The sequence below is a fragment of the Mesoplodon bidens genome, assembly GCF_964165515.1.
Source record: "Mesoplodon bidens genome assembly, chromosome: 19".
Lineage (NCBI taxonomy): Eukaryota > Metazoa > Chordata > Mammalia > Artiodactyla > Ziphiidae > Mesoplodon > Mesoplodon bidens.
Window position 1 is genome coordinate 52,633,610 of NC_138179.1, and position 20,605 is coordinate 52,654,214.

General features: G+C 52.9%; 2 protein-coding genes across 2 annotated transcripts; both read left to right on the forward strand.

The window, feature by feature from the left end:
- Window positions 1-3,216: 3,216 nt before the first annotated feature.
- On the forward strand, window positions 3,217-9,071 carry ORMDL3 (ORMDL sphingolipid biosynthesis regulator 3). Its single transcript, XM_081218957.1, has 4 exons — window positions 3,217-3,318; window positions 6,826-7,020; window positions 7,734-7,885; window positions 8,315-9,071. The coding sequence occupies exons 2-4, from the start codon at window positions 6,847-6,849 to the stop codon at window positions 8,448-8,450; spliced, it is 462 nt and encodes a 153-aa protein (XP_081075083.1). The 5' UTR covers window positions 3,217-3,318; window positions 6,826-6,846; the 3' UTR covers window positions 8,451-9,071.
- Window positions 9,072-11,922: 2,851 nt separating this feature from the next.
- On the forward strand, window positions 11,923-19,898 carry GSDMB (gasdermin B; the record flags this gene model as incomplete). Its single annotated transcript, XM_081218669.1, is given in 5 exon segments — window positions 11,923-12,096; window positions 12,100-12,171; window positions 18,077-18,264; window positions 19,254-19,320; window positions 19,755-19,898. Coding segments are annotated over 5 exon segments (645 nt in total).
- Window positions 19,899-20,605: the final 707 nt, after the last annotated feature.

Here is a 20,605-nt window from a genome sequence, read left to right on the forward strand (position 1 = left end):
TTTTTTTTCTTTTTGTGGTATGCGGGCCTCTCACTGTTGTGGCCTCTCCCGTTGCGGAGCACAGGCTCCGGACGCGCAGGCCCAGCGGCCATGGCTCACGGGCCCAGCCGCTCCGCGGCATATGGGATCCTCCCAGACCGGGGCACGAACCCGTATCCCCTGCATCGGCAGGCGGACTCTCAACCACTGCGCCACCAGGGAGGCCCTATTATTATTTTTTAATGTGTTTATTTTATTTTTGACTGCATTGGGTCTTCGCTGCTGTGCGCAGGCTCTCTCCAGTTGTGGCGAGTGGGCGCCGCTCTTCGTTGTGATGTGCAGGCTTCTCATCGCGGTGGCTTCCCTTGTTGCGGAGCACGGGCTCTAAGCACAGGGGTTTCAGTAGTGCGGCACGCGGGCTCAGTAGTTGTGGCTCACGGACTCAGTAGTTGTGGCTCATGGGCTTAGCTGCTCCACAGCATGTGGGATCTTCCCGGACCAGGCCTCAAACCCGTGTCCTCTGCACTGGCAGGCGGACTCTTAACCACTGCGCCACCAGGGAAGCCCGAAGTTTTTTATTGGAAAAATTACCACAGTACCATATCATGCCTTAAAATGTATATTTCATTAAGATCATTAATTTGAATAGTTAGTATTCAAATTTCCTCAATAATTTAATAAAATATATATATTTTTAAAAGTTGGTTTGCTTGAATGAGGACCCAGATAAGGCTTTTGGTTGACAGATTGCTTAATTTCTTTTAAGTGTAAGTCTCTCCCTTTCCTTTTTTTCTTCCAATTTATTTGTTAATGAGGGAATTGTGTTTGTTTTGCTGACTGCACCCCTTGAGAATGCTCAGGCTATTTTTTTTTTTTTTTGTCCATGCTGTGGGGCAGGGCTTGTAGGATCTTAGTTCCCTGACCAGAGATTGAACCTGGGCCCATGGCAGTGAGAGCCCCAAGTCCTAAACACTGGGCCGCCAGGGAACTCCCAGCTCTTGCTATTTTGTATCCTGATTTTTTCACCTAATTTAGCAAACATTTCCTATACTGCTTACTATATGGCTTCCTACTATGCCACCCAATGGATATAGTATGATTATTTTTTTCTTGGGCATTTGGGTTGCTTTCAGTTTTCCATTGTTATAACTAATGCTGGAATAAAGATCTCCACACATAGTGCATGGTACGTACTTCCTTAGAATATGGTACCAGAAATGGAATCATGGCTCTGAGGCCTGAACAATTGTTCAGCCTCTTGGCACAGATCACCAAGTGTTTGTCCAAGGGGTTCTGCATCCCCAGCGCCACACAAGAGTGCTGCCACTCATTCTAAGTACTTAGGCCTATTCAAGGCTGAAGGATGTTTGGTGAAGACATGATAATTATGAAGGCAGAGAGCTAGAGGAGAAAGATGATGACAGGGACTCAGGCTAAATTAAGCAGAAAGTGATCCACAATTTACCACAAACCTAGAGTGAGTCAGTACTCTGTTCATTCCCGTTGTGAAAAAAAAACAAACCCAACAAAACAAACCCTTGATAACAGGAGCTATTAATAGGGCATGGCATGTCCAATAATCTTTCTGTTAAGACTATGCATTAGTCAGACCCTTATTTGAGACGTGGATCCAGTCTGGGTCACTGAACTTCACAGAGAGTGAGGAAACTGGCAAAGATCAGAGAGCTTGATCAACTTCGGGGAAGACGGAAGAGTCCCAGAGAAAAGTCGAAGGAGACAAGTAGGCTCACTTTGGGAAAAATAAGAGACTTTTTTTTTTTTTTTTTTTTTTGCCTCAATACCGGGGAGGCTTCTAAGGAAAGGACAACACTCGGTTTTTGCTTATTTCTTCACAAGGCTGACTGTAAGGAAAGCGGCCTCTCCCAACCAGCAGGAACTTCTGTAAGGCACAGGCAAAAATTTCTCAGACTCTGGGGTGACTATTTAGGTCTTGGGCTGAGTGCTCTTGGGCTACTGGCCCTGGAAATATTCGAGAAGCTGCCTCTTCTCCTGCTCTGAGTGGTTCAGATATCCACCTGCTTGGTGCCCACTAGGTGCCTCTGGGGGCCCCACTCCTGCTTTGGGACAGCTGTTCCCTGGCAGCCGCCTTGGGGACGGGTGGGTGAGGTCACAAATGAGTGCTCCCCAGGTTCGCTGGGCCAGCATTCTCCTTTTTGTCCCCTCACCTTCAGTGTGTGTTTACAGCCAGTCAGATTGGTGTGTCATGACATCACCTGATCCTGCTATTCCAGCCCTGTTGTGCATAAAGTGGACTTAGAGCCTGGGTTGGGGGAGTGGAAACTCCTCAAACAAGGTACTCTTGGTGACAGGGAGAGTGGGAGTGACCCAGGAGGCCTCAAGAGCCATTTAGTTCAACCTCCTACAGCAGTAGCTTCCTACCACGCAACTGTTGCTATACATACATTCTTTTGAATTCCCACAACCTCGGAGGTAGGTTTTCACAGGTATGGAATTGGAGATTAAGACAAGTTATTTGCCCAGGGTGACACCGCTGGTGAAGCAGTGCCTGCTAAGTCTACCAGACAGGAAGATCTGTGCCCTTGCCTTTAGAGCATGCAGAGGTGAAAAGTGCAAATCCGAGAGCCTCCCACCCAAAGCCAAACAGCTGCCCACGGGGTGGGACTCAGGGTCTTGGCTATTCATCAGGTCGTCTTCCCAAGTCCTCTTCCAACTTCTAATGTGGGGAGGCCGAGGATGTGACCTGGCCCAGGCCAGCCTCGGTCAGGTGTAACTGAGGAGCAGACAGGCTGGGGACTGTGTTCTCTGCCCTCCAGACTCTCATCCTAAGCAAGGTTGTGAAAAACCCGCTTCCAGGAGGGCCCAGCACCGGCTGAGCCAGTCGATTTCTGGAGGGCCAGGGCCAGGGCAGAGGCAGCGAGGTGTAGATGAAAAACTCTGACTTGAGGTCAGAATTTCTGGGGGGACCCAGCCGGGGGCTGTGGCAAGCTCCTTAAAACTCCAAGTTTCCTTGCCAGCAAAACCGGGCAAGAGTAAACCCCACATGCAGCGCGCAGACGCCGAAACAGGCATTGCTATGCGCCAAAGCGATACCATCTGATCTTTGTTTCTCTTGCTACCGTGCGGCCCCAGCGAGGCCTGGGCTGGAGCAGGGGTTAAAAGAAAAAAAAAACTACAACTCCCAGGAGGCGGCGGGCGGGCCGGCGCTGGTCGGTGACGTAATGGGGGCCGGCGCGGGGCGCTGATTCGGCCGGAGCTGCCAGCGGGGTGGCTGCCGCCGCGGCTTATTACAGCTGCTGGAGCAGCAACGGCCCTCGCCCCCGGGCACCCCTCCCGGGCCTCGAGCTCCGGCCGCGCACGGTGAGTTCGGACGGGCGGCCTCGGAGTGGCCAAACCGGGAGCCTCCTGGGGCTAGAGGCGGGACGGGAAAGGAGGTGGGGGCTGCTGGGGAGGCGCCCGTGGCTGGAGGGGACCGGGACAGAGTGAGCGGAGGTGGAGGGGGTGCATCAGCCGAGCGGGGGGCGGGGGGCGTGCATCAGTCGAAGGGATGCCCAAAGGGGAAAGTGCGGGCGGGAGGCCCGGGATGGGGCGTAGAGGAGGAGTGCTTGGTCTGGGGGTGGGGGGCGGGGAGAGGCTGGGCTTCGGGGATAAAGGTTTGTTCGCTTCCAGGGCTGGGTGAACGCGTGGGGGTGGGGGTGGGGCTCCGGACCGGGCCAGGCTCCGAGTGCGAGGTCCCAGGCTGGGGAACGGAGCGGAGGCCCCCCACTTCGGCTTGAAGTCCCACTCAGAAAACCCCAACAATAGTGAGAACTCCGCCTCCTCGCTTCACCCTCTCCCCGTGCTAGTGTGGGTTCCCTCCTGTACTTGACGTTTTTCCATTCCCACCGCCACCCCGAGTCCGGGAGGCAGAGCCGGAGCTGCGAGGTGAAAGACTGTGGCCCTGCTGGTTGCGGGGTGGGCGGAATGAAAATGGCACTGTGGCGTGCCGCCAGGGACTCCCCGTTGGGGTCCAGGTTGCAGGCTCGGATGCTTTGTGCTCCTCTACCCAGAAGGCGAAAGATTTGCTGCCCTTACTTGGGGGAGAGATTAGGAAGTGCTCACCTGGCCGCTGGCACTGTGGCCTCGGCTTAGGTGTCTGACAGATCGGCTAGGCGGAGATATTTGTATACAGAGCCAGAGGGGAAGGGAGGGAAGGAGTAGCAAAGAGTTACCAGCAAGAAAGTAGTTAACAGAACAAAGTTGCTGCAGGCTCTGGTTTGAGGCAGGTTGTGAAACCACATCAGGGACTGACACAGGCAGCCACCTGCCAGCTGCCAGCTGTGGCAGCAGAACTTTTCAGGCTCAGCTGCTGTGCGCCTGCTCAACTCCAACAGCTTCTTCTCTCCATTTCGCCCCTTCTGGGCCAGGGGCAGTTGGTTATTTCACTAGCAGAGGTGATATGTACCCTTAGTCACACAAAAGTCTCAAGAGTGCTTCTTGCTGCCAGTCTTTTTCTTAGTTTGTTGACCTCTTCTGTTTTTTTCTTTTTTTGGGGGGGGCTGTTTTGGGGGGGTGGGCTCCTGAGATGTTTTGCTCTCAGGGCACTTAGTGTTCAGGTTTCAGGAAGAAGCTTCCCAGGGCGTCATTTAAGTCAGAGGTCTGGGCTCCTCCTAGACTCATCAGGCCCTGATACAGCCAGAAAGGGGTGTAGGATGATCTGGAACTCAGCAAGGCTCTTAGCACTCCCGGACAAAACACTAGGGAGGGCAAGAGGTCTAGCTACTCCTACACCCTTGTAGGTCTAGGTTAGGGAGAAGTGGGGAGGGGCAGCAGTTTCTGGTCGACTTGGGGAATTCTTTCTCTCTCCTTCGTCAGTAATGAAGTCCTTCAGAGCCCTCACTTCCTAGCCAGGCTCCCCGACCCCCCTATCCACCAGGTGGAGGCTTTTGTGCAGTAGGTATCCCAGGAGCTCTGTTAGGGTAACTGAAGCCCTAAGGCCCTGGGAAGGTAAACACCTGAGCCACTCCTGGTTTTCTAGTTCCTTGCGTTTCTCTTAGGCCCAGTGATCCAGCCTAATGAGTTGAGCTGGTGGGCCGCAGGAGCATCGCTACTTTTGGATGCACCCTGGGCCATCTCATGTATGTTTGTATGTTGGGAAAGTGTGTTGTGGGTCACATTTCCCCTGAGGTCTTTAAGCTTGGAGCCATCTGAAAGGAGGAAACCTGTTCCCATTATCCTGGAAGTAGGGAACTGATTCTTGAGAATTGGCTCCTGTGCAGACTCTGTGATCCTAGCCAGAGATAGAGGGCAGCTGATTCTGAGGGGGTTTGTTGCAGCAGGGTGAGGGAGGTGACCTTCTGGGCACTTCCAGGATGCCCCCATCTGAGACCCCTTTCTGTATCCCCAGGAAAGATGGGGCTGTTATCATGGTGATGACCTTAGGCTCTTTATCAGGCAGGATCTTCCCTCAACTAAGGAGGAGAGCCAGTACAAAGGTGCCATCTGTCCCCACCTCCTGCTGATCACAGGCCCTCAGGGATCTGGGGACAGCTGATTTCTGGACACGGGGCTGCTCGTTCCCCTCCTTACCTGCATCCAGGAATGCAGCTGGGCTGCATTGTTTCATGGGCATCAAGGGCAGCCCTCCTGGTTCCTCCTGCTGCAGGGCTTCTGCCCTTAGAGCTGGGCAGGGGAAGGCATGGTGCTAACTTACACCTGGAAACAGGTGCTGGGGAAGGAGGCCCAGGTGAGGATGGGTGGGCAGAGAGAAAAGCGGGGGGACAGGAGAGAGGCCACAGGTGTGGTTTTGAATCCCTGGGAGAGGTATGTTGATGTGGGCTCCAGCCACCCGTGGGAGCTGTAGATGTTGGCTATGTTCTTTCTCCTTGCCTCTCCTCTGGTGGGGAAAAGGGCCCTGGTAGTTTGGCAGCAAAATGGGTGGCATCACGAGGGTTAGCCTGAGTGGCTGCCAAATGGATAAAACATCTGGATGGCTTGTTTTGTGTCACCAAGAAGGCAGCTTCCAGGTCTGGGCAAAGTTTGTCTCTAGTCTGTTTTCTTTTTTCTTCCCTTTCCCTCTCTTTCTACCCTGCCAGTCAGACCCAGGATTGGAGAATTAGGGGAGATGGGTAGAAGCAATGACCCCCAAATATTTTATCCACTACTGACTGTTCTCATCTCCTTTTATTCCTTCTAATGGGAGGGGCTCAGGGGTGGAGATGTCTTATATCAGACCCTCAGCAAGACGGAGTCCAGCAGGGGTTATGCTGAGTGATCCTTAGGGCACAGGCCTCTTCTCCCCTCCTCTGGGCTTTGTGGGAAGGGGGCCCTCTGGAGGGTGAGATTGCGGGATGGGCAGTGGTTTCTTTACTCTGGGGCTCGATGCCTCTTTTTTTTTTTTTTGCGGTACACGGACCTCCCACCGCCGTGGCCTCTCCCGTTGTGGAGCGCAGGCTCCGGACGCGCAGGCTCAGCGGCCATGGCTCACAGGCCCAGCCGCTCCGCGGCATGTGGGATCCTCCCGGACCGGGGCATGAACCCGTGTCCCCTGCATCGGCAGGCGGACTCTCAACCACCGCGCCATCAGGGAAGCCCTCGATGCCTCTTGATGACCTATCTACCCAGGCAGTCCCAGTGCCTGGAAGGGCACTGTCCTGATTGGACTATGTGCGGAGCAGCCTGGTGTTTATCCCAACCCAGCAGTGAGAAATGAATAGAGTTAAGTCTACATGGACTTTCTCTGGCCTCCTCGCTTGAGAGTCAACATGGTAGACCTGCTTGGGGTTCTTGGGGAGAGCAGAGCCTCCTTCCCTGCAGGATTCGGAGGGTGTAAGAGGGCAGGGGAAGTGGCGTGACCTGTCTCACCTGTGCTGCTTGTTTGCAGAGCAGTGGCAGGAGAGGGGCAGCAGGATGAATGTGGGAACGGCGCACAGCGAGGTGAACCCCAACACGCGGGTGATGAACAGCCGTGGCATCTGGCTTTCCTACGTGCTGGCCATCGGGCTTCTCCACGTCGTGCTGCTCAGCATCCCCTTTGTGAGCGTCCCCGTCGTGTGGACCCTCACCAACCTCATCCACAACATGGTGAGGACCTGTTGCTGCCTGCCCTTGGCGGGGCTGAGGAGGATGGGAGCCCGCCAGACGTGGGCCAGACGTCGGGGTGATGTGCTGATGGCATGTGTCACCAGGGCCCAGACCCCACCCTCTTCTTCTGCCCCACTGCTCTTTATTGGAAGAAAATCTGCAGATATGTCCACACCTCTAGGATGGGGTGACTTGTGGACCTGGGAGATGGGCTACGGAGAGCTGAACTAAGGGCCCTAAAGAGGCCAGAGGACCCAGGTCCGAGCCTGGGGCCGAAATGCCTCTTTCCCGGGTTAGGATCTCAGAGCGTCTTTTCCTCTTGCTCCTCTCTGCTCCCTCACTACCTGCTTGCTCCCTGGTATTCTTCTGGTGGGCAAGCAGGGGCCTCGTTCCTTCCCGTCTGCTTGCCCCCTGCCAGCTGGCAGGCACAGGGAACCTAGCCCTGGGCTGGAGGGGTGGCGTCTCCATGCTGGTTCTGTGGCTGACAGCTCCCCGGGAGTTCTCCTCATGCCAGGCCTGCCCTCTCACCCGGTGGGTCCCCTTATTTTCTGGACAGGCTCCCAGCTCCTCCCACCTGACCTCCAGCCCGCATCCCCCTGCCCAGCGGAGGGGGCTCCAGGTCACCAGGATCCCACGTCTGTGACTGGGGTGGAGGATCTGAGCTGGAGGGCCTTTGGCCTTTTGCGTCCTCTCACAAAGGCCCCTCCCTCCAGGGCATGTACATCTTCCTGCACACGGTGAAGGGGACCCCCTTTGAGACCCCAGACCAGGGCAAGGCGAGGCTGCTAACCCACTGGGAGCAGATGGACTATGGAGTCCAGTTCACGGCATCTCGGAAATTCCTGACCATCACACCCATCGTGCTGTGAGTGCCTTGGGGAGAGCGGGATGCCAGCAGGAAGGCCAAGGCCTGGGGGACCCTGGGGCCCTGCGAGGCTTAAACCCCTCACCAGCTGTGGCTCTTGGCGTAGGAATGAGCAAAGGAAGGAAAGTTGGGGTGTTCCTGGGTCTTACGCTGGGCTCAGGTTGTGCCTCCCTGGTCCCGTCTTTCCTCGGTTGGGGCTTTCTTCCTTCCAGTGAGTTTGGCCCATGGGCTTGGGGTAGAGCAAGGGGACTGGGTCAGCAGGGGCTTCTTTAGCTGTGTGGATCTTGCCACCCTACTTCTGTTCTGGGGGGGTCTTTCCCATAACTCCTCGGCTGTCAGGAATCTGCCTCCCCCGACCGGGGAGTGGGGGAGAAAGGCGTCTTCCAAACAGAGTCTTACACCTGCCCCCAACCTACCTTCCCCACCCAGGTACTTCCTCACCAGCTTCTACACCAAGTACGACCAGATCCACTTCATCCTCAACACCGTGTCCTTGATGAGCGTGCTCATCCCCAAGCTGCCCCAGCTCCACGGAGTCCGGATTTTTGGAATCAATAAGTACTGAGGGTGCAGCCCCGTCCCCTGCCTGGGATGGCAGGGGAGGGGTGGAAGCCTGTGCTGTGATGCTGAAGACAGAAGGAGCCGCTGGGTACCGCCAGAGATGGGGGTTGAGCCTCTGGGCCCTAGTTTCCCCCTCACTTCCCGCAGTAGCAGACTTGAAGTAGTTTGGGGTGGGCCCCCCTGGGGCTCTGACCCCTTCTGATTTTTTTGATCTTTTCCTTTTGCCTCATGGGGGTGCTCCTGGAATGGGCTGGGCTCCTGGGCTGAACACAGACCTATGAGGTTGGGACAAGAGGCCAGGGAAGCCCCCCTGCTCGCTTGCGCCTCCTTGGCCTGCTAAAGCACTTTAACCCCCGTGAGCAGGGCAGAGGGAACGGTACAGCTTCTAGTTTGTTTCACTTTAATTCTTAAGTCTTTAGGATGACACTTAGTGTGTGCTTCTATATACGAAAGCAGTTGTGTGAGAGCGCCTCATCCCTCTGGGTAGAGAATTGTCTAATTCAAGTCAGACAGCTCCCGTACAGCGCCCCCCGCCCGGGGTACTAGGTGCGGGTGGGGAGGGTAAGGAGATGTGGGGGGTGGGGCTGAGTGTGCATGGCCTGGTCCCAGAGGTGGGGGGCCAGGGCTGCAGCGTCCTGTTGGAGGTGGGGAGGGGGCTGGGGGCAGGGGTGGGGAGGGTGAATTGAGACTGAAAAGAACGGGCTGCAGAGCAGCGGGGGTTCGTGTAAGATGCGGGGGGTGGAGGGGGGAGCAGGCCCAACCTCATTCTTGGGGAAGTGGTCAGGGAAGGGGGCAGGCTTGGAGGGTCACTTACCCACAGCATGGTGGGGGTAACGGGAAGGGAGGCCGCTAGGGGTTTGATGCTCCTGGGTTGGCATGAGCGGGTGGAGATGGGTGGAAGGGGCCTGTGCGTCATCTTAAGCACAGGTCCAGTTTGACACCCGTCTCTGCAGTGGCGTGAGGGCCGCGGGGACATGGGACAGAAATGATGAACGGTGGGGCTCTTCTGCAGCCCCCCACCTAGTAACCTTGTGCAGACTGCGCCGGGGCGGGGCCTCTCGTGTGGCATGCACCTTTGGGGCCATCAGGCCACCTCCAAACGGGTTTGGTGGGCTGCAGAGTCCCGCATGGTCCCTCTCAAGCGGGACAGCGGCAGGCGCCGGGAGTGACCTGCAGGGGCGGGAAGGAGCCGCCTTCTCCCCTCCCCAGCCTGACTGGGGTCCGTGTTACTTCTGAGAAGGTGTGGGTGCCAGGGCGCTGAGGGAGCGGTGGCAGCGGCGGTGGTGGCGTCACTGGCCCTGTTTTCTGTGTCCTGGTCCCCCCAACCCCCGCCCCACGTCTCATAAGGAACTTTGACCTCAAAATCTTTCTAAGCAAAGTGTGAATAGGATTTTTACTCCCTTTGTACAGTATTCTGAGAAACACAAATAAAGGACAGTGTGTTCCTATTTCCCCTGAGTTTGGCCTCTGCTTCCTGGAGGGGGTGGAGAGGGGGCAGTGTGGAGCATCAGTCTGACCCTCTGCCTGGATGGTGGGAGGGCCCCTGGGACCTCTGCTTTTCCTGCTGCCTTCAGCAGAGCAAGCTGGAAGGGCTGGCGGGGAACTGGCAGAGGCAGCAAGCCGGCCAGGGAGCAGCATTTGGCTCTGGGACTTCGCCTGGCTGGTCCTCCGACAGAACTTACACCTCTGGGCTTCAGCCAGCCTGGGCTGGCAGAGGGATAGCTTGTGACACGGCCAGGGAGGAGGTCAGTTCAGCAATGGCTTCATATAGAAGCCAGAGTCCCAAGGGGTGCCCAGTCCTTTCCTCTGAATTCCTGCCCTGTTTCACTTCTCTTCCTTGCCTTGGAGGGCTGCATCTCCTCCTGGCCTTTGTGTCTTCAGAGGAATCTTCCTGCTTCCTTCTCCCCGCCATAAGCATGAGTGGGCGGGGAAGAAGACTTACTGAGGCTCACACGGCCGGGAGAGGGAGGAGTCTTCACGGTGCGTTCAGTGCAGTGTCATCTGTGTATATCTATCATCATCTATCTCCCACCTGCTCCCTGGATCCAGGAGGAGGGAAGGGTTGGTTTCTTACCTTTGGCCTGTCTGCCTCCACCCTAGCCATTATGTGGCTTATCTAAAAGCCTGAGAGGTGGGGCACTTAGCTTTCCAGTTTTGTTTTGTTTTTTTTCAATTCCCGTATTATAATTTCCTGAGACACAGTGGCCAGGAACTGTGCAGAGATCTTACACAGAGGGGACTCTTACAACCTCCATTTTTGGTGAGTAGCTGAGGACAAAAAAAGAGGTGGGTGGCCCCTGAGATGGACTGTGGGCCCTGGGCATAGCCTTTCCATATACCCAGATGAATTCCTAGGTGGGGAGTGAGTGGAGAGTGGGCCACCATGATGGGGGCAGGTGCAGAGAAGGGAGCATGGGTGAGTAGGTGCTTGGGCTGGCCAGAAGGGACTTAGGGGGAGGCGGCCAGGAAGACTGTGAGGGGTGATCTGGCCTCAGGAGGGTGACAAAGGAGCCTGAAGAAAGGTAAGGAGATGCAGAATGATGGAAGGGGAAGGAGTAAAGGATTTGGAGGAAAGAGAGCCCAAAGGGTCCAGCGTGGTGGGGACACAAGAGCTGCTGCTGAATAGAAATGGGGGAGGAGCAGCCGTGTCAGGCTGGCCCCGTGGTGGGCCCGTGGAGGGTCCCACAGGGCAGGCAAGATGGAGACAAAAGTAGACCAGGAGAGGGTGAAGGGGAGAGTGGGTGGAGGGAGATGCCCCAGGCGGGGTTTTGGGATTCATTTTATTTTACCAAGTATAAGGGGACCCTTCGGAAGTTGACCAGAAACTGAGGAGACAGGACTTGGGGGTGGGGGGCTGTCCAGAGCACCTAGCTCCAAGCCACTCTTGAGTACAAAGGTAGAGTACTACCTTTTTTGTTTCCTTCTGAGGCCAGTTTATGACCATCTCACTGGGAAATGGCTGACCATCCAACTGCCTTGCAGAACAGGAAAAGGGGGGGAGGCCCAGGAGTCAGAGACAAGCGAGTCCTCTGTTGGGGTTGGTAATGTGAGGTCCGGCAGTCATGCCCCTCATCTCTTCCTGGGTCCTCTTCATCAGCGCTGGTGAGGGTCTGGCTGGGGATGGCGGGCCTGCCTCCCCACCCATCAGGCCCCTCTGAGCAAGGGGCAACTCTGCTGTGGGACATGCAGAAAACAGATCTCGCTTTCCTTCTGGGCAATCACCACTCCAGCTTTCCTCCAGAAGCGTTCCACAAGGGGCAGAGGAGAATCCAGCATTTGTGATGGCCATCCCAACTTACTGTGTAGTGACCACCACACCTTCTGGAAACAGGGAAGGCAAACCGTTCTGGTTGGCCTAGAACTTTTGGATCTTTCTTGACCCCAAGCTGCCAAAGGTAGAAGATTTAAAAACCTGAACCAATATTTCCCTCCCCCAGACTGCAGTGGGCTTCCTTTTCCCAGTTGGTCCAGGCACCATGCTCGTGGTATTTGAGAAAATCGCAAGAGCTGTGGCCCAACGCATGGACGCTGGTGGGGATATGATTGCTGTCAGAAGCCTCACTGATGCTGACAGATTCCACTGCTTCTATCTGGTGAAGGAGAGGAGACGTTTCTTTGGATACCAATATGATAAGAGAGACCTCACCCTGTAGGACATCCTGGAGATGGACAAGGGTGAAGGGCTGTTTGATAAGCTGGTTCCTGGGCTCCGAGGTCCGTATGAGGTGGGTGAGAGACTTTGCCCATGCCTATGCTACTCCACTGTCAACACCCCATTGCTATCAACGAGGTCAACCAGTCAAAAAAGAAACCGTGGTATTTGTAGGTACACGTCCATACACCTCAATTTGAGAAATGTATGGGAGAGCTGCATGGGGAGAAGGGAATAGGGGAAATGGAAATATATTTTTATTGGAAACTCTTCTTTAATAGTCGTCTTTCCTATTTTTTTCCTTTGTAAGTAATTCACTTTTATTTTATTTTTTTTTTTGCGGCATGCGGGCCTCTCACTGTTGTGGCCTCTCCCGTTGCGGAGCACAGGCTCCGGATGCGCAGGCTCAACAGCCATGGCTCACGGGCCCAGCTGCTCCGCAGCATGTGGGATCCTCCCAGACCGGGGCACGAACCCGTGTCCCCTGCATCGGCAGGCGGACTCTCAACCACTGCGCCACCAGGGAAGCCCAGTAATTCACTTTTAAATTAGCTGAGGTCTTCTTATGTGTTTATAATGTTTATCATTTAAGTGGATAATTAAATGGAGGCAGTTAGCTTAGTGGTTAGGAAAGGACTCAGGCTTTAGAACTGGGGGCATCTGGCTTCGAAACCTGGCTCTGCCACACTTACCAGCTGGGTGACCTCTGGACAAGTGGTTTTATCTAAGTTTGTTTCCTCATCTGTCAACTCAAGAAGACTGTTGCAAGAATCAAAAGAGATAAATTACGTAAATCATTTACCACAGTGCATGCAAGAAGGAGCATTCAATAAAAGTTCGCCTCAATCATTCTACTGGTGGCGGTTATCATTATTATCCCTTCCTGTTTCTGGAGATCGTGGCTGAATGGGAAGTTGCTGGTGAGCAGAACTCCCTTAAGGGCTCAAAGGCCTTAGGAGAGAAGTCTGTTCCATCCCCCTGCTTCCAAGCTCAGCGACTCCTGGCGTTTCTTGGGTTTCAGAAGCCCCAGGATAGGTGTTGATGAACCCTCACTTGGAGACTTATTGCAGCATCTCACGCCTCATGGTGAGGAGTTTTACAGCTCAGACATCTCTGCCAAAGCCCATTTGGGTCTCACCAAGAGATGGAAAAGAATTCTAACAACACCACTATATAGTTTTAGAGCACCTGCCACGTGCCTGGTACTGCTGTTAGGTGACCAAGAGCAGTGCCCAGAATACTCTGAGGTGGTGGGCTTTTCCACAAGTGGGGTTTAAGTAAGCAAGGGACTTTAGGAACTTTTCAGATTAGTCTTTTTCAAAGACTCTGAGTCAATTCTCTGAAATGAGAATTGCCAAGAGTCAATTTACTAAAAGCTAATTCTCAAAAAAAAAAAAAAAAAAAAAAAAAAAGACAAGTTCACTGGAAACAGAAGAAAACTTTAAAGCAGGACTAGGATGTTTTGCAATGATCATATTACTCCCCAGGGGCAGGGGCAAGTTTAATTTTGGAAAAAAAAATTTGACTAAGTCAGTTAACTTGCTTTAAGGGAAAGTCTATCTGTTTGCATAAAAAAATTCAGAGGGAGGGGGCTTCCCTGGTGGCGCAGTGGTTGAGAGTCTGCCTGCCGATGCAGGGGACGCGGGTTCGTGCCCCGGTCTGGGAAGATCCCACATGCCGCGGAGCGGCTGGGCCCGTGAGCCATGGCCGCTGGGCCTGCGCGTCCGGAGCCCGTGCTCCGCAACGGGAGAGGCCACAACAGTGAGAGGCCCGTGTACCGCAAAAGAAAAAAAAGAAAAAAAAAAAAAAAAAAAAATTCAGAGGGAGAGATGAAACCATACTAAAAAAATCTGTAAGAATGAGGTGAACTGGTCATTTAAACTGATTTTCAGCAACTTGGCCTGCTCCCTTTTCAAACAGATTATTTTTTTTTAACTAGATGGTGTAGGTGGTGTACATAGTTGTTTGTTTGTTTGTTTGTTTTCATTAACTAAAGTCCATACTTTATTCAGATTTCCTTAGTTTTTATCTAGTGTCCCTTTTCTGTTCCAGGATCCCATCCAGGACATCATGTTACATGTAGTTGTCATGTCTCCTTTGGCTTCTCTTTGACTTGCCTTGTTTTTGATGGCCTTGACAGTTTTGAGCAGTACTAGTCAGGCATATTGTAGGACACCCCTCTGATTGGAATTTGTCTGATTTTTTTCTTATGGATAGACCTAGGTCATGGGTTTGGGGGAGGAAGACTGCAGAGGTAAAGTGGTGTTCCCATCACATCATATCAAGGTTATGTACTATCAACATGACTTATCACTGTTGACGTTGACCTTGGTCAGCTGGCGGAGGTAGCGCCTGTCAGGTTTCTCCACTGTCAAGTTACTCTTTCCCCCTGCCCCTCATCCATACTGTTTTATTGATTGGTTGATTGATTGCTGCACTGCGTGGCTTGCAGGATCTTAGTTCCCTGACCCAGGGATTGAACCCATGCCCCCTGCAGTGGAAGCCCAGAGTCCTAACAACTGGACTGCCAGGGAATTCCCCCATACTGTATTCTTTGTGTGCATAAGGTTTGATTTTTCTTTCTCTCTGATAAAGTACACACAAACTTTTACGTTACTCAAGAAACAATTGGGCCCTGAGACATTAGCGTCCCACACACAGGACTGATTTCAGGCACTCTTTCTAGGTCTGTCATATTTCCACCAGTTTCAAAATGCATTTCTTCTCTGTAAATCCGGCCCTGCTCCCAAAATCCAGCAGTAGAAGCTCTCCCTGCTCTGTAGGCTCAGAACTGGGAGGTCTGAGAGAAGGGCACTCAGCCTGGCAGCATCTCCACATATGCTCCACTAACTCCAAGGCAGCAACTGACTTGGAGTCCACGCCCTTATGCAAGGCCTTATGCAAGGCTGGGCAGAGTCCACTTGGGTGGGCAACTTTCCAGACTTACCTCACTTTACACCTGCACAGTGCACACAAACACAGAGACTGAACTCTGCTTAACTTTTATTTCCCAAAGGTCAGGGGCTCCTAATTCTTTCACTTTACTTTTCCTTGTCTCATTTCAGCCTCTCAAATAGTTATACAGGACTAGCTCACATTTACTGAACATTTAGTATGTGTGCCAGGCACTTTGTTAAGTGCTTAACTGCATTCATTTATTTAATTTCCTCAAGCACGGGAAGTAAGTACTATTAATATTTCTCCTTCTATAGAGACTTCCCTGGTGGTCCAGTGGTTAAGACAACGAGCTTCCATTGCAGGGGGCACAGGTTCGATCCCTGGTCAGGGAACTAAGGTCCCACATGCCGCAGGCCGTGGCCCAAAAAAAAAAAAAAAAAAAAATTCTCCTTCTATAGATGAGGAAACAGATTCAGAGGTGATGTGACTTATCCAAGGTCATTTGGTAAGAAGGTGGTAGAGTGGGCTCCAGGCATGATGACTTCTGGTGAGAACAGCATTGGCTGGAGAGCCACAGCTGGAAGAATTCCTCAGAAGGGAAGGGGATCGTGGAGGGGAGCCCAGGACGGGGTGCACCGGGGAGGATTTTCTAGAGAGAGATCTTTCTGGGTCAGCCTCAACGTGACGTTTACCTTTCTCTTTCCAGGTCAAGAGGTTAAGTCCCAAGTTATGGACAGCGTAGAGTCAAAGGGAAGTTTGACAGTGAAATTACCCAAAGACAAAACACCTGAAGTGGGAATAACATTCTCCAGGTCCCCGGAGCAGGGCATTGAGTTATCAAAGACCCGGATTCTCCAGAAATTCCTGGATTCCCTTAAGAACAAGTGAGGCTGGATGCGGGCAGCAAGGGGGAGGGAGAGAGGGAGAAGCTCATTTTGGGCACCAAGGGCACCTGAGGTGGGGGGCCCCTGGCCGGTGCAGCCTCCCACTCCCTACTCCCAGCTCTCCCCATCCCACTCCTTCACTCAAGCGTGCCCTCCTCTCCTCCACCCTCAGGAAGCCCTCTCATTCTTCCAGGATCAGCCTCCAGGAGCCCTTCTTCTGAGGTCCTCAATTCACTCATTTCCCTGCTGTCCTCCAGGGTGATTGATTACTTTGGCTTGGACCAAAACTGGCTGGTTTCAAGAGGCCACTCTCCTCTGTTTTCCTGTACTGTGCCGCTCAAATCTGTACTTTGTGCCTGTTTCACTCTGCCTTGCGGCAAGCCAGTGGTTTCCGTGTTCCCTCCCCTCACTGCACTAACTTGTGACCAGGGACTGACTTTCCTAACCTCTCTGTTTATCCCCAGCACATGGTAAGTACTTGGTAAGAGAGCTGAAGTGAAGCCCAATGAAATCAAAGCACCCCGCTGAACATTTCCTGCACAGGAAGTGCCACCAGCCCACCCCACCAGGGTGGCACCAATCAAGTGCCACAGAAGTTCTGATAGCTGAGGGCATGGTCCTTCCAAGGGACTTAGAGGGATATCAGCAGCCTTCCTCCTCAGCAGTCATGTTGTGGTTGGTATTGGTGTCTTCATCCCTAGCTGCAATTGTCGGAAAGTGTGGATGGGTCGGGGGAAGGGGCCCCACTGCTCTCCTGGGCTAGCCCTCCCTGAGCAGGGTGGATGCCTTTTGTTTTTCCTTTTTAATTAAAAACTGAAAGCCTTACAGTAAAATTGTACGGGTCCTTTGAACTACCCCTACCCACCACGGTATTGCTGGGGAGGGGGCTTTTACAGTTTTTCTGGGGAAACTCAATTTTTCTAGCATGCCTGTTGTTTCTAGAGTGAAGCTGTGTGGAATGTGTAAATAGAGTTGTGTGGGGGAGGATAGGTAGAGGCAGATCTGCTCAGGCAAGGATGTAGGACTTTCTTGGGGGTCTTTTGGTTGCGAATGCCAGAAGTTCCATCAGGAACAACTTTCCATTTCTGGAAGTTGTAGAAGTTGCAGGTTCAGTCCTGGCAAGGTCTTGCTAGCTCAAAAGAGACTCAAGTGCCATAACGGAGGAGTCAGGGGATAGATTCCAGTTCCTGCCCTGATCCAAATTTGCTGAGCGGCCCTCTCTGGGCTTCCATTTCTCCTTCAATCATCTAGGCATAATCCTATTATGCCTGCCTATCTCTGAGGGTATAGGAAGGGGTCTGTAAATATAGTGCTTTGTCATTTACACACAGTGATGAGGATGCAGGCCCCCTGGCATGGGCAGTGAGGGCTCAGAGTCCAGAATTGAAAACTTCCACCGCTGGGACAAGAAGGTCCACAGGTGGGTGGAGGTGACCTGAAGACTCTCTGAGATTATTCTTCCTCTCTGCAGAGAAAGATGGCGGTTCATCTAGGTTAGGTAAGGATGGAAGCCAGCTGTGTTCAGGGTAGCTGCACTCCTTACTCTTGAGCCCTCTGGCCTCAAGAAGTGCAGCTCAGGTGGGGCAGCTGAGTGTGTGTGAGTGTGTGTGCATATGTGTGTGTGGCAGTGGAGCTCGTTGGGAGGGGAAGGGTAGGGCAGTGCCCAGAGCAGGTTTCAGCTTCAGTCTGGAGAATGCATCTGTCTCCTCTAAACACAGTGATTCTCATTGGTTGTAGACATCACCTGGGGGGAACTTTAAAAGTAGTGATACCTGAGTCCCACCTCTAGAAATTCTGACTTAAGTGATCTGGGGGTGTGGCCTGGTCTGGGCATCGGGTCTGGGCACTCCCCAGGGGGTTCTCATGCACAGTCAAGGCTGAGAACCACTGCTCTAACTTCCTTTAAATCCTCACTACTCCTGCTGGGGCCCAAAGCTTGCACTTTGAATGGGAAGGACGACATAAGCTTTGATTTCCTGCAGATGGAGAAGAATTGGGGGTTGGTACAAGACTGAGGGTGAGTTGGGGAGGTGGAAGTGGGTTCAGCGGGAGGCAAGGCTGGTGGACGTCTGGGAAGAAGGATGCTTCCTTTTAACAGGAAAACACTAGAAGAAGGGAATATACAGAGAGGTGGTCTCCAGAAGAAAGATAGATAAAGAATGGGGTCTGACGGGCCTTGGTAATGGAGCTTGCTAGGCTGGGTGGGTGGGGTTCTTAATTTCTGCCTCTACTGGGAAGTCCTTGAGTTTGGAGGATTTCCCAAGCGTGAAGGAGAGGATGCGGGACATGGTGCGAGTCCTCCAGGATCCGACTGAGGAGCGAAAAGAGGTGATAAGCTGCTTCACCAAGTGCCTCAGCAAGGATGAAGAGCTGCAGGATCTAGAGTGAAGAGTAAGAGCCCCAAGGAAGAACAGGGGCAGAGAGAGGCAGGAGCCAGTGGGGAGACAACCTGCTATAATGGGACCGGGCTTGTCTCCCCCATCTCCTGGTCCTAGGTGTCTGAGGTCCGGCGCTCCGGGAGCTACAGATGGACGGCCCAGCAGGTTCTGTCATATGCAGCCTTTTTAATGCTGCTGGGATCTTTTTTTTTTTTTTTTTGAAACAATGAATTTTATTTTTTTTATACAGCGTTTTCTTATTGGCTATCTACTTTATACATATTAGTGTATACATGTCAATTCCGATCTCCCAATTCATCCCCCCACCCCCGCTTTCCCCTCTTGGTGTCCATATGTTTGTTCTCTACCTCTGTGTCTCGATTTCTGCCTTGCAAACAGGTTCATCTGTACCATTTTTCTAGATTCCACATTTATGCGTTAATATACGATATTTGTTTTTCTCTTTCTGACTTACTTCACTCTGTATGACAGTCTCTAGGTCCATCCACGTCTCTACAAATGACCCAATTTCGTTCCTTTTTATGGCTGAGTAATATTCCATTGTATATACGCTGCTGGGATCTTGACAGAGGAGCACACAGAAGCCATTTCGGATTTCCTGGATGACTTGATGGGTGAGGAGGGGTTTGGATGTAAGCTGGTGTGGAGGAAATGCTAAGCAGAGGGGCCTGTGGGGAATCAAATCTTGGGAGGAAGGGGGTATACACTGCCTTTTACATTTTGTGAGGCATAGAACTTCACACTTCAGACACTAGCCATCTTTCCCAGGCCAGGGATTGAGGGACAGCCTCCTCTTCCCCTACAACCTCCTGCAGGCTAAGAGGAAGGCAGGAGCCCTTTGGAAGAACCTCCATCTAGCACTCCTGGGGGCTCTCTGGAGCCTCTGATGCTTGTCCCAGGTCTCACCAGACAGTGAAGCCCCGTGCCACTACGTGCCTCACCTCTCTACCAACCACCCTCTTTTTTGCCCCCAGAGTTGAGGAGGGGCAGCTTGTTGCGGAGGCCCTAGATAAGGGGACCCTGCCCCTTTTGAAGGACAAGGTAAGACGGCCTGGGCTGAGGGCCCAGGTCCTAGTGGAAGTGAATGCCCATGCTCTCAAGGATCCAGAAGTCCCAGTGACCAGTCCCTTCCTACTTCATAATCCTCTGCCAGCTGTCTATGCAGCTGGTTTGTGGCAATGCCCCGGATATGTAGTTTCCAGAACAATTTAGGATGGGCTTTTTAGGCTCTGTTGCTTGCCTATGGGCATGAAAGGGGGTGGAAAACTGTTAGTCCCAGGAGGGCAGTTGGCCCCATCTTGACTGATGAGCAGCGCCTGTCACTATGTTGCGAGTTTGAGGGTCTCCAGGAAAGAGTGCCGTGGTGGATTGCTACGTCTGCCGTGGGCTCAGGATTAAGGAGTGTGACCAAATATTTGCCATTTCTGGTATAGTCCTTGTTTCTAGATTTTATAGTCTGGTGGGTTTCCTTCCAGGTGGAGCCTATCCTGGAACAGAACCGGGATGAGCAGCCCCGTGATGTGGGCTGTGACCCTGAGGCACGGACTCTCTGTGCCCTCTACGTTGTTGTCTCCATCCTGCTGCAGCTGGGTGAGAAGCCTACCTCTGTGTCTTCCTAATACCATGTCAGCTCTTTTTGTAAAAATAAATTTATTTATTTATTTATTTATTATTTATTTTTGGCTGCGTTGGGTCTTCGTTGCTGTGCGCGGGCTTTCTCTAGTTGGGGCGAGCGGGGGCTACTCTTCGTTGCAGTGCGTGAGCTTCTCACTGCGGTGGCTTCTCTGGTTGCGAAGCACGGGCTCTAGGCGTGCAGGCTTCAGTAGTTGTGGCACACGGGCTCAGTAGTTGTGGCTCACGGGCTCTAGGGCACAGGCTCAGTAGTTGTGGCGCACGGGCTTAGTTGCTCCGCGGCATGTGGGACCTTTCCAGACCAGGGCTCGAACCCGTGTCCCCTGCATTGGCAGGCGGATTCTTAACCACTGCGCCACCAGGGAAGGAGGGGGAAGCCCCTCCTGTCAGCTCTTTAAGCATTCTCCCCACAAGCCTCTGGGTGCCCCCCTCCCCAGTCCATTCTCACCATCCCTATTCCCAATCACCAGAATGATGTCTTTGAAACAAGCCGCTATTTTTTGATACATCCCACTCACCATGATAATGTCCAAAAATCAGCCTGGATTGTATGATTAAAAGTGGCAGATTGATCATATTAATTTCCTCTCCCTCTTGAAATCTCACTAAATGACAATAAAGCGATGGAAAAGATAGAAACCCACAAGAATAAAGAGAATTAGGCAGCAGATAAGGGATTTCAACACATCTTTGG

Coding starts and splice junctions, on each gene's coding strand:
- ORMDL3 (XM_081218957.1), top strand. CDS start 6,847: ATGAATGTGGGAACGGCGCACAGCGAGGTGAACCCCAACACGCGGGTG. Junction 7,021..7,733: donor CCAACCTCATCCACAACATG/GTGAGGACCTGT, acceptor CCCTCCCTCCAG/GGCATGTACATCTTCCTGCA. Junction 7,886..8,314: donor ACCATCACACCCATCGTGCT/GTGAGTGCCTTG, acceptor TTCCCCACCCAG/GTACTTCCTCACCAGCTTCT.